A 13,061-nucleotide genomic window follows, 5' to 3' on the forward strand; every position below is an offset into this window, starting at 1 on the left:
ATGGTTATATGACACTATAGTAAGCAAATTAGCATATGCAATAAGCATGTTGATAATACAGCAAACAAATAATGAGCCCAAGCACCATTCAGTAATTGAGGTCCAACAGGAAATTAAACAGCACCAGTTTTTTTTTTGTAAGCCTTGGCCTATGTCGTCAGGTGATGGAGGTGTCGCATACGTGTATGTCCTTTCTTCCACCATCTTGTCATTCAGAATCATGCGAATGGTTACAGGAATATCTATTTGCATAATTCTGAATTTGTATTTTCATGCAACAGAATTACAAGAGTAATTTGTTACTTCATTCCATTAACAATATCAGGATTATATAAGATAAAACCAACATGTAACTTATATATTTTTCTGGAGCAAGGCAACGGGAAACCACCTTGTACCATAATCAATATTCCACAGTAAAGTAGCATATTGCTAACCCACCAACTATACGGTTGTGGGAAAAATACATAAATTTTTCCTGAGATTATACAGGTAAACAAACTCACTTATTTTAAAATATTGTAGATTCTTGTCTTCCCTACATTTCGAGAAAAAAAATGCTCAAGTCAAGACGAGTTAGCCAGATTCTTTGAAAAGTAAAACATGGAATCCTTTATTTCAGAGGTGTATCCGAGCTAAAAGAATCAATTAGTTTTATCGTCTATTTTTTATCACTTTCCGGTAAAGCTTCAGATATGGAGAGACAGTATGTTAAAAACAAAGTACTTTGGTGGGGATAAAAGAGGTACAACTCAAGTAACCTAAATGACTTTCGTCTTTCAGAAATTTTTCCAATCCAGTTCTAATGAAACCGCTTCTACATTTCCTCTCTCTCTCTCTCTCTCTCTCTCTCCCACAGTCTCCTCTGCTCACAATGTAGAAGAAACACACAAAAGGAAAGACGAAAGGACATATATCACTTGTTGAAATGCGTTAGGTGAAAATCAATTTGCTGGGATATCCTATACTTAGAAAGAAGAGATGGCCAAGTAAAATTTAAATAATCTTTACTTCTCTGTCATTTTTCTCACTCTTCCTTTGTGGGAAATTTCTCTATTTCTGCATTCCGTCAAGATTTATACATTTTTATAGAGGTTGCTCACACTTATGCTTTTACAGCTCGTGTTGAATCAAGCTTCTGCTTTTACATTTGTGTTTGATCTAACTTTCTTCATCACAGGCATTTGTTTAGAGGCGCGTTCTCTCTGAGATCGTGTAGTTTTGTGTCTAGTAAATAAATTCACAGTTGCCCGCATTAATTTTTGCCCTAGTATAACTTATTAGGTCAACTAGCGATAACACAAATCCGCCTCGCCGTAATTTCTCTCTCGCTTTCAGGAGTCACACATGCTCTTAGAGAGGAGAAGTCCATTTTGTTTATTCAGTACGAAACCGATCTGTGTTTTCGTAGTTGTGCAAGCAAGTTTGTTCATGTTATGGATATTAAATGTCAAAACATTTTAAAATCATGTTTTCAGGGGAAATAGAAGAAAGGCTTCTTTGAAGGAGGTTTAATTATATTTATTGTCCGTCAGCAATTATATTAGATTGCTACGATTTGCTTTAGTTTTAATACATGCTTATATTTTCTACTTAACAAGCATTTAAAAGTATATATTTAATTTTAATTTCAGGAATTTTCCTACAGAGCTGTTTAAACGTTTCTTCCTTAATTGAGAAAACCAGAAATCCACAGGATCTGTCGATTTTCTTTTTTAATCTGTTACTCCATTTAAGAAAATAATAACCAGATCTCATGACCTCATTTTTAAATTTTCTCAATCCTATGTATTTATCAATTCGCTTTCATTAGTGGATATTTGTGGGAATATTTTACCGGATTTACTTCTATTTTTCCCACTAACGTTGATTCTTATAAAAGATACAAATCTGCAGTCTGTTCTCTTTTAAACGTTATATGTTTATCCATATGTTTATACTGTGTATCCATTCTAAGAATAATAATTGAAACCTCGGAGCTGAAAACTCTAACAGTAATAATTGACTACTATTTCATAAGTATGATGTTGGTAGTTTGAAATATGAAGAATTATTATAGAATTATTTCTTTCACCAATTATGAAATATATTCGCCAGTTTATCGCTTCCTCTTTTAGACGTTATTGCTCTCTAATTTATTGCTCTCTAATTTCACTGAGGAATTTTATTGAACTACCAGTGATTTCCATATTTCATTAACTATTTTCTCTTTATTAACTGCCAAAACATCATTTAAAACTTAATGAATTTTGTTCTTTAAATTAGGTTTTGTAGAATAATGATTTAGTCATGTAACACTGAAGCAATAGAAACATTTTTCCACACGAAGTGTAAAAGTTTAAGATTAAGAAAGAAATCGCTCTGCAAAAAAATGAACCCTTCAGAAGATGAACATTTGATTATAAAGGAGGTGTAGGGTTAAAGACAGACAGATAAAGGTTATTCGGGTTACTTTACGCTCACATTTCTCTAAAGGAGAGGGAAAATAAAACATTTTAATAATTCTTGAAAGAATAATTAAAAATTGACCATTTTTTCGACATTCCCCTCCCTCTCTATAAATGTAGAGAAAAAACAAGAATTTACATTTATTTTGACTTTCTCTGAATTCAAAATGCCGTGAAATTTGAAAATCTGTGAATTATTATGAATTTCCGTGATTGCACGTTTTTCACGTGTTATATGTTCCACAGAGTGTCACGAGAATGATATGATGCAGAAGAATTACAATTGTGATTATTCATATAATTGCTATGAAAATCCGCAATAAAATTACAAATGCAATTAGAATAGGCAGAAGAATGGAAAACATCAACTGTATTATGATTGGAGAACTCATAAAACAAGTAAACCATTTCACATATTTCAGTACAACTGTAGTGAAGATAGCAAATTTAATATGAAATTAAAAACAGAATTAATATATATTGTAGGAAGTTAGTTGAATAAATTTATATGGAATAAGAAAAATTAATCAAAATGCTAAATTAGCTGTATACAGGACAATTTTAACTAATGGATCTGAGAGCTGAGTTAGAATTAAAGTCCCTTCATCAAAGATTGGAGATCACATATATGAAAGTTCTGAAAGTATCACTGTCATTGATGTAATGTAAAAATTAGGATATTAGGAAAGAACTTGCAAATGTTAGCATCCAGGAATGTGTTAGTAGAGCTAATCTCAAGTGGTATGGTCACTGAAACAGAATACGAGAGGAAAGATTAGCAAAACAAGTGTTCTTTGTCAGTTTGGCAGAAAAAAAGACCCAGAGGAAGACCAAAATGTCTTCCTCTGAATATAACATTTGATAATGTCGGAGTCATCACAGTTAACAAATTAATTTAGACGAAAATTGTTGATCGGAAGTTAGCAACGGTGGAATTTTTTCATGTATTACTATCATAATATCCTATACACGCCCTGAGGGTACATATAAGGAATTTGATGATGACTATTTGTCAAATTTTGATGTAATGACTAGTATATTTTATGATAAAAAATAATTTCTTTCAAATATTATTGGCAAGACAGTAGACGCAAGGGCATATGCACATTTACTTTGGTCCCGTATCACATTGAGAAACTATGAGACATAGGCCAAGGCCACCAAAATCGGTCTTCATCAATTCTATCTCGGGCTTTAGACTTGAATGTATGATTATTAATCTGCATCCTCATATTTTTTGGTATCTGCTGTTCATCCAATTTTCCTGTCGTTCTGATTTTATCCTTCTTTTGCTAAGTTTGTTTAGTTTTGCTGACGTACACAAATTTTTGTCTCATCTGACTAGATTAAAAATGTGTTTTGTCCACACTTATTTTTCTACCTATGTGATATTTCTTTTTCGAAATATGGAGTTCAATATCTCATGGTATTGCTGTTAGGTAGTAACTGTCCGTGCGGTTAGCCTAGTGGCTATGCACTTCGCAACCATATGCCTGGGGAAAGAGTGTCTTAAGCTCGATTCTCGTCGACGACGTGAGGAGCTTAAGGATCTTTCTCAGCCATAGCATGGACAGCAGGATTCCCCCCTCCCCAGTTTATCTGGGGGGGGGTTCATTCCTCAAGCAGGCAAACCGGCCCCGTTAACACACAGGCTACAGTCATAGGATATAGTTCTCAATACCTCATTACGAAGGCTCAACCAGTCCTAAAGAGCGGTCGAGGAACGGGGGGAACCCCCACACGAATAAATAAATAAAGGCAGTAGCTGGTAATGTTTGCACGTAAATCGTCAATGACTCCCACTTTCTTCAGATAGATCACAAATCAATCTCAATGGATAGAGCACTTGACCTGTTGTGTAACGAGAATCTCGTAGTACGGAGGGTCTATCTTCTATCGCAGAGGAGTAGCAGGAAGGCAAAAATTGCCATTTCACATGACAAGCATGCTGGTACTACATCATGAATGGTAGGCAGTCTATCGTCGTGACAGCTAGATATAGCTGTCACAACGATAATTTAAACACGCCATACTTGCAGTTGTGTGGAGATATTGGAAAGGTTAGTTAGGAGGATTTCTCCATAACAGTGAGCCTTGTTTTGCATGAAACTTCTACTTTAGCAATCAACATGCATTTTATGGAAAAATTAAAACATGTGCTGATTGAGATGATATTTTTGGACAAAAGCAGTTTGTACATGATTATTAATTGTGAGAAAAATATCAGCATTAGAGGCTGAATATATATATATATATATATATATATATATTTTTTTTTATCATTATTATTTTTTTTCCCTTTCCTTAAAATCTCACACCATCGACTTGGTACCATTGATTACTTCGACACTATATTTTCATAATCGTTCTAACTCCACTTTTCCTGTCGGCACATGTTATCATGAATTGCCACAGTTCAGTTGATAGAAAATATTCAGGTTTCACTGATGATACACTGTTTCGGAAAGGTTATGTGGAGGGAGATATTGATATCAAATCCCCACGTTAGCGATAAATACACTTTCAGTTCGGCCAAATGTTAACCTTTGATGTTATGTGATGTTAACCTTTTAAATGTTGGAACAAAGAAGTGGACGGTTTAGTTCAGTATCACCGACACTGTTCTCCAGTACACACAGTTAAGATCTTGGGAGAATAAAGATCAGCAGAAACTGGAAGTTTAAAAGACACAATATATGAAGACAGTTTTGGAAGACACCGTACTATAGACTTTGGGAAGGACAGTTCAAAGACTGATAGTGTTGACAAGTAAAGATAAGAATGTGATTACACCACTGCAAAGCTATGTAATCACACTTAGATTATTGCGCACTAATCCCATACCTTGTTTTCATCGTAATCTGAAAATCTAAACGGATTCAGAGTTGATTAAAGGAATAATTCTTGAATGTTTTTAATTAGGAGAAGATGAAGAAATGGAATCGTAGAGTTCACTGAAATATCTTAAGGGATAATTTGATAAGTCGTTGCTATTTCTGTTGCTAGAACAATAAAGAGAGAATTAGTTAAACTGTATTCGATTATTCAGAAAATATCCTTAAGACGTGTGATTTCATTTCTTTCTTTAAGGCAGTGACGGAAGATGAAGACGAATGTTTATATGCATTAAAATTGTGTTAATATGACCGACCTCTTTTATACGCTATGGATGACAGGATGAGGAGTAAAGTAATTTTCAGTAAAAGAAAAGTAAATATTTCGTAATTTAATGTAATTATCTGAACTTGTCAGGATCGAATTTAAAAATTTCACCGATTGGTTCTTCATTCTCATATTTGATGGTGAAGAATCTAAGATAGTAAAGAACGAAATAGTTTTAGTATGAAAGCGTTTCTGTAAAGTTGTACACTAACATTTTGGCCAATTGCAAGAGGAAAAACTGCTCATAAATACTGTGAATTATATTTTAAAATATTGATATTATTATATTAATTAACGAAATATTTGAGAAGGAAATAAATATTATTCCTTCTGCTAAATTTTAGGCATTTATAAGCAGAGTGTCGACGATGTCCTGGCTGTTGAGACCATCATTATCATGAAATTCCTGATATATATCTCCAGGGGTTGTACAGGATATTATCATAGTACAACATGAAAAAGTTACACTATTACTAACTTCCGATCAACAATTTTCCTCCAAATTAATCTGTTATCTGTCAATACTCCGATATTATCAGATCTTGTATTTCTGCCTTTGAAGGCGCATTTTTATGTATCAGTCCCTTTATATATTCATCGTCTTCGGGAACGTTTTCCTGGTAACCTGGTAAAGGACACTTGTTCTGATAATCTTTCTTCTCCCATTCTGTATAAGTGACCATAACAACTGAGATTATCTCTAATAACAATTCCTGAATGCTAGCAATGAAGAGTTCTTTCCCAATATCCTCTCTTTTATGTGATACTGCCATTGATGTCATCTGTTCACTCCACTAATCTTTCTCAGAACTATCATATCAGAGGTTTCTAGTCTTTATCAAAGTGTTTTATTTCTAACCCAGTTCACAGATCCATAAGTTAAAATTGTTTTGAATACCATCTTGAATACAGCTAATTTAGTGTTTTGACTAATTTCTCTCTTATTCCATATAAATTTATTCAGCTGACTTTCTACCATACTAGCTTTACTAATTCTGTTGTCTGCTTTCATATTTAATTTACCATCTTCACTAAATATTGTGCCTAAGTAGATGAAATGTTTTACTTGTTCTATAAGTTCTCCATTAACAATGCAGTCGAGATTTTAATGTTTCTGCCTGTTTTCATTGGCTTTGACTTTTTATTGCTGATTTTCATACCAAATTTATTACAATTACTTAATTTAGTCAAGGAATATGGGAGACTAGTATATATTTATTTAGAAGTATAATATCATCTGCATAAGGTAAAAACTGAGATTAGCATCACCAATTTTGATATGAGATTTAATGCCACTTTTCTTCATAATGTGATTCATATAGTAATCAATAACAGTAGAGATAACGTGCACCCTTTTCTCACAACTAATTTATCATTAAACTACCTTTCTGTACCTCTTTCAATTCTAACTGATGTGTTACAGCTTAAATAGAGACTATATATTAGTTGATATAATGTCCCATTTATACCATATAACTGTAGCGTTTTGATGAGCTTCCCTCTTGGGAGCTTGCCATATGCCTTTTCAACATTAAAAAAAAACCCTTAAATACAGATCTTTGTTATATTTCCATGATTTATCAACTATTGTCGTAAAGTGAAAGTGATAATCTGATCCTGACTGCCTCTATTTGGCCTGAATCCAGATTATTCTTCACCAAGCTTCCCTTCCACAATCCTTCTCAACCGTTTCTCAAGTATACTTGCATAAATCTTACCAGGAAACTCAGTAGGGTTCATTCACACATTCAGTTTTATTTCTTTTTTTATAGATGGGTATTATGAGTAAAATGGGTAATGGGTATGGGTATTATGGATAAAAGAAATATATTTTTTTAACTCATTTAACTCTGCTCCAATCATCTGGCATTTCACACTCTGAGCAAGCCTTCTGAATTATGCAATGCAGACGCCTCAAAACTTTTTTACCTCCACATGTGAGCATTTCTGGTCGAATTTCATCTACTCCAGCTGCCTTTCCACATTTCAGGTTTTTGATGACTTTTTCTACTTCAAGCTTGGATATCTATTCCTGACTGCATTCCTGTTGGGAGTTTTCTATCACTGGAATGACATTGCTTGTTTCATTTAGCAGTCTTTTATCTTCAGTTTCACTTTTGTCATCTCGGATCCCTTTTACAGTACTTTTTCCTCCATTTCTAAGCTTTTTCAATAGCCTGTAGAATATTCATGATATTTATTTTCTATGTTCTTACCAAAGTCTTCCCAATACTTTTCTTTAGCCTAGTTTCACACAGTTGTTAGTTTCTGTACATTTTTCTTTGTATTCTATAAGAGCAAGCTGCCTTACTTGCCAGGAACTTTTCATATGCTTTGTTCTTGCCTTTACTGCTTCTTTAACTTCCTGCCATGGAGTTCTGAATTTTCTATCCTTACAGACAACCTTACTACATGCCTCTCTGGCTGAATCAATCAATGTTTTCTTTAGGATTTTTCATTGCATCTGCAAGGTTTAGTTTTTGTTTTCAAATTCTTTCAGTTTTTCTTCAACGATGTTTGTGTATTTGAGTCTACAGTTCACCTCTGGAAGCTGGTCACTGTTGATTCATATTAAATATTTCTTTGATCCTCTTTATTTCAATATAAATTTCAATTTTATCCTGATCAAAACGAAATAGTAATCACATCCTATCTCAAATCCTCTGTATACTTTTGTGTCCTGACAAAGTGTGGAAATATTGCTATCGACTATGACATAATCAATGAGACCTTTCGTATTTCTTACATCTTTTCTCTCTATGTGAATTTGTGCATATTTTTAAGTTGGAACACGATCTTAGTAATAACTAATACATGTCTTGAACAGAAATCCAGCAGGAATTTGTCATTATTATAAGCTTTGCGCTTTTCTAAAAAATTTTCCAAAACATTTATATATGTCTAGTAATCATTTCCTAGTCTTCTGTTTAGATTGTTCAGACCAATCCAACAAGGACCAACTTTTCCCTTTGCATTTAGACAACTGCCTTCTCTAATGCCTCAAAACATTCCTCCATTTATTCCTTGGTAGAACCACCTGTAGAACCATACACACAATTAAGTCTCATTGTCCATTTCTACATTCTAATATTTGCCCACATCACTGTACATGGTATTGCCTGCCATTCAAAAAGATTATCCCGTCTTTAGAGTTGACATAGCTACTCCCTCTTTTCCCTGATTGCTATTGCCTGAATATAACATTTTGTATTTGTTGCTAAAAAAGAGATCTCATCTGTTTTTGTCTTCTTTGTTTCAGTCATCCCTATTATATCGAATTTGGTACTTATCCAATTCTTCTGCTAGTTCCATTTCTTTTCTATTGATGCTTCTGATGTTGATAGTACCAATCTTAAACTGTGTTGATGTTGAGTTGGGACACGTTCTGCGATTTGTTCCAGCAGCTGAATTTTCGCTGTTCGCCCGCGTTTCCTGAAGAAAACAATGGGGACCTTGTTTAACCGGCGACGCCCCAGCCCGCATGAAATTTTGTCATGTTGTACCATCATTTTATGTTGTGATTTAAACCAATAAGAATACAATTTTGTCGGCTAAATCCCAAATTTCCAGGCCATCCTCGTTCCTTCAGTATCCGGGTGGATACCTAACAGGGTGCACCACGAGGAGGTGAGGATTGGACATTAGGTCAGAAGCCCCAGGCCGTTTCTGCTTAAAAGGCTGAAGGTCTTCTCCCAGTTATACAGCTTTGACTCTATTCTTAAATGAAAATTGGGATGCATATACCAGTTACATTCGGATCAGTTCGCTCTTTGCAATTACTTTATCCGAGCGTCACCATTACTACAATCTATCCCATGTGTGACCACTTCCAGCTATCAACCAAACAAAAAAAAAAAAACGATGCTAACATCAACAAAAATCCTATCTTGCACGTTGCAAATTAAAGCACGTCTCCGAAATCGAGGTCACCATTGTCGATTTTTAGGAAAACAAAATCAAATTGTGTTACTCAGTATCTGTAGCCATAAGAGCCGATCAGTACGCGATAAACATCCTCAGATCTTACTTAATCTTATGGTAATTAAATAAGATTAAATAATTTCTTTTTATTCACAACAAATCAATATTTAATCATTTCGTAATATCATCTCTCTCTCTCTCTCTCTCTCTCTCTCTTTTTCTCAGGGATAGCTTTCACTTTCTATAATATTTCATAATCTCTATGTAAATCTCTTGGTTCTTTACTTTCTGCATATTTTCAATCGTATTATTATTGATCCAATTATTAAATTCAGTACTAAATGACAGATAATATAGCGAGCATAGCTGACCAAGTGGTTATCATATTTATTCTGCAATCAAGCGACTGCGGGTTCGAAACCCGCCACGTACATAAATATTTATGATTATCATACGAACAAGTTGCATGTGTACTGCTGTGTCCTAGCACAGTGTGACTTTTGATGCCTTTGTGTAATTAAAATTAAAAAACAAACAGATAATGTAATAATCCTTTTAATATAAAATAACTAAATTCGAAAGTGATGTAAATTCAGCAACCATTCCTCCTTTCAAGGACATGTTTTTGTTTTAAAATCAGTATTCTTCCTAAAATAAATTTTAATCTATAATTTTAAGCATAGCATTTGATTTACAGCTCTTATGGGTTTTGTTATACGGGGTTTTTCTAAAGAACAGATGCATGTTATATATGCATGGGTTGTTTCGTTTTTCAGTTTCATTTAAAAACGCAATTAACTGTTAGACTTTAGGCAATTCTTTCCTTAGTTCAGCTAAAACTAGTGGGACTGACTATAGTGTGACTGATTTAACAAAGCGCAGCCTATAGAGTCCAATATTGCAGGCTGCTCTTTGATAAATAATTCACACTATATCCACTATATATATATATATATATATAAACATTTTAATATATATTCTTTGTTTGATGAAATGGATTCAACCGATGAAATAGATAATTAAAGTAATGAAATATATTAGCATTAAATTATGACTTTAATAAATAACCATTAATAAACATGTTTATTAACAATGTGAAATTCTTCACTAATTTATTTATAATTTTCTATTAATCGGAAGTAGACTTAATTATCGGTTAGCAGAATATGAGCTTAATCAGAAAATTTCTTTATAAATATGAGTTTTAAATGACGTTACATGTTTTCATTAATTATTCTTTTGATGCCAATAAGAGCAATCAAAACCTTATATGCTAAGTCTCATCCCTTCATCTCATTTCACAGAAAAATACTTGTAAGCTTGTTTTCTATAAGGTGAAATTTTTTTCGCGCGCAGAAATTAGTTACATCTAAATCAGTTTTAAATCTACTTATATGACAATAGTTACCTAAAGACAAATTATATTCTTCATTCACTATTTTCCTGAACTTGTCTAACATTGTATCGTCACGTTTGGCCGTCCACACAACAGGAGGAACTCCGGTAGCTTCTAGTGCAGACATCTTTTCTTTCATTCTGTCGCTGGGTACACAAATTCAGTGATTTTTGTTAAGAAAAACTAACGTGTCAGAACTACGTAAAAAGTTAACTAGATGTGATGATGATGATGATGATGATGATGATATGTTAGGAAAGGTACATGGCATACCTAATTTTCCCTCTTTATTTGGTATGAATTATTATTGCTCCATCAGCAAAGCAGTCAAGCAAAGATGCTTATTAAAAACGCATAAAAGTGATGACAACAAAAGAACTGAAAGGAAAAACTAATGAAAATGACCTTGCAAATAGTCACGACATAATGTTCACTATAAATGGAGGTGCCCTCAAACTGCTGAATCCAAATACGTTAATTCTGTAGTATCGCATTAAGAAATGACATAAAAGACACGCTAGATAGCACTTTGTACTTTAGCATGTCTCGTGAGCTAGTTTTGTATTGATAACGCTCAACATTTTTCCCCTCTAGCAGATCGTAAAGAGAGATGTAAATTTCAATAGAAAATATAGAATTCAAAAGAAAAAACACGCTAAAAGTATAAAATCGTTTGTTTTTCCAGTTCTCTTCTGCCATAATTGATATTCCTGTTTAAATGGGAATAAGCGCGAAAACAGTATATCGTAATGTATCAGGGGAATTGTATTTTTGATATTAAAAATCAGTATATTAAAATAACTTATATTAAAATAACTGAAATTAACATACACAGTGTGTTAATTTTGGTCATTCTGAAGTTGCTTGCTTCTTCTTTGAAGTTCCACGTTTGATTACTGAAAGATTGTTTCCGTAAAAATGGAAAAGGGATGGCAAATTTTAAAAGCACTTTAAGTGGTTCTCTATGACGAACCAGGTGAAATGACGTAGAAATTTGAAGAACGAATACAATTTCTCTACAACTTTATACTTTTCCATTTCTTATATAATGGTAACCAATATTCTAGGAGACTTCTGTAGAGTTTATATAATTCATATTAATAATATGTGTATTTTACTCTTGTAACTAGAACACCTTATCACCCCTATCTGCACATAACTGGACTACTTTTTGTAGGTGTGCTCATTTTTATGGTTGCACATAATTCATTACATTCTACTTTAGTTTCGTGATAAGCCTTGTTTTTTTTTTAAATTTGTTTTTTGTTTTACTTTGTCTCCCACTTCTGCTTAATATGAAATTGTAATGTTATTACCAAGACCCGAGCACAAGAAAATACCAAGTTTGATATGTCTCGATAAACATAGTCTCAGTACTTAGGTGTTAAGCCACAGAACAGGATTATACGTAAGTTCTATCAAGTTGTATTTAGCTCTTGTACTAAATATTTATTACATTATTTATTATAAAAAAAAATAGATAACGCCTTTTATTCCCGTATAGGGAGTAGGCGAGGCAATTTTAGCCTATCTAACTTTTGGAGACCGAGTTGGTAGTTCAATTTCCACTGGTAGACAATCAGTGATAGCTGGCCCATGGCTATCGCCACGCAGTGAAGAGACGACTGTCTAATAATCGCTAACCCTAACACAATATTTTAATGTTTTAAAATAGTGTGGGTTCGACGGTCGATTTTCTTGAAAGCAAGGACAAAAAATCTGAGTTTCTGGGAGAAACTCTAGTTCCCGTGATAGAAAACGACTAACTTGGAAACCGGTCGAGAAAAGGCTTAGAATATATTCCTCTAGTCGGTGACAAGATTTGAACTCAAAGTCTTTCTTCGTGCTATCAAGCACGGATGAAGACTCCACTTCTACTATGCTACATAGGCTCCAATTATTTATTTATTTTGAGCTGATATTTAAACCATTAAATAAATATTTAAAGAATTAAATAAATATTTAGCATAAACATTTATTACATAATTTAATAAATTAATTAATGCATAACACTGCACTGTGTATGTTACACATGAAAATATTTCATTTTAGCCATCTCTAAGCAAGGTGATAAAAAAGCATCCGTGAATAAACAAGGAAATAAATGATCAGAGTCATTTTTGGTCTTATGAGAT

General features: G+C 33.4%; 1 protein-coding gene across 1 annotated transcript in view; it reads right to left on the reverse strand.

The window, feature by feature from the left end:
* Positions 1-11,065, reverse strand: part of LOC150110042 (acetoacetyl-CoA synthetase-like) — a 41,691-nt gene extending 30,626 nt beyond the window's left edge. The window contains exon 1 of the mRNA XM_090401994.1: positions 10,939-11,065. Coding sequence (XP_090258120.1) covers positions 10,939-11,065 — 127 coding nt within the window. The remainder of the gene's footprint in view (positions 1-10,938) is intronic.
* Positions 11,066-13,061: the final 1,996 nt, after the last annotated feature.

Source organism: Typopeltis vanoorti, chromosome 1 (assembly GCF_054136105.1).
Source record: "Typopeltis vanoorti isolate ZY-2024b chromosome 1, IOZ_Tvanoo_1.0, whole genome shotgun sequence".
Classification (NCBI taxonomy): Eukaryota; Metazoa; Arthropoda; class Arachnida; order Uropygi; family Thelyphonidae; genus Typopeltis; species Typopeltis vanoorti.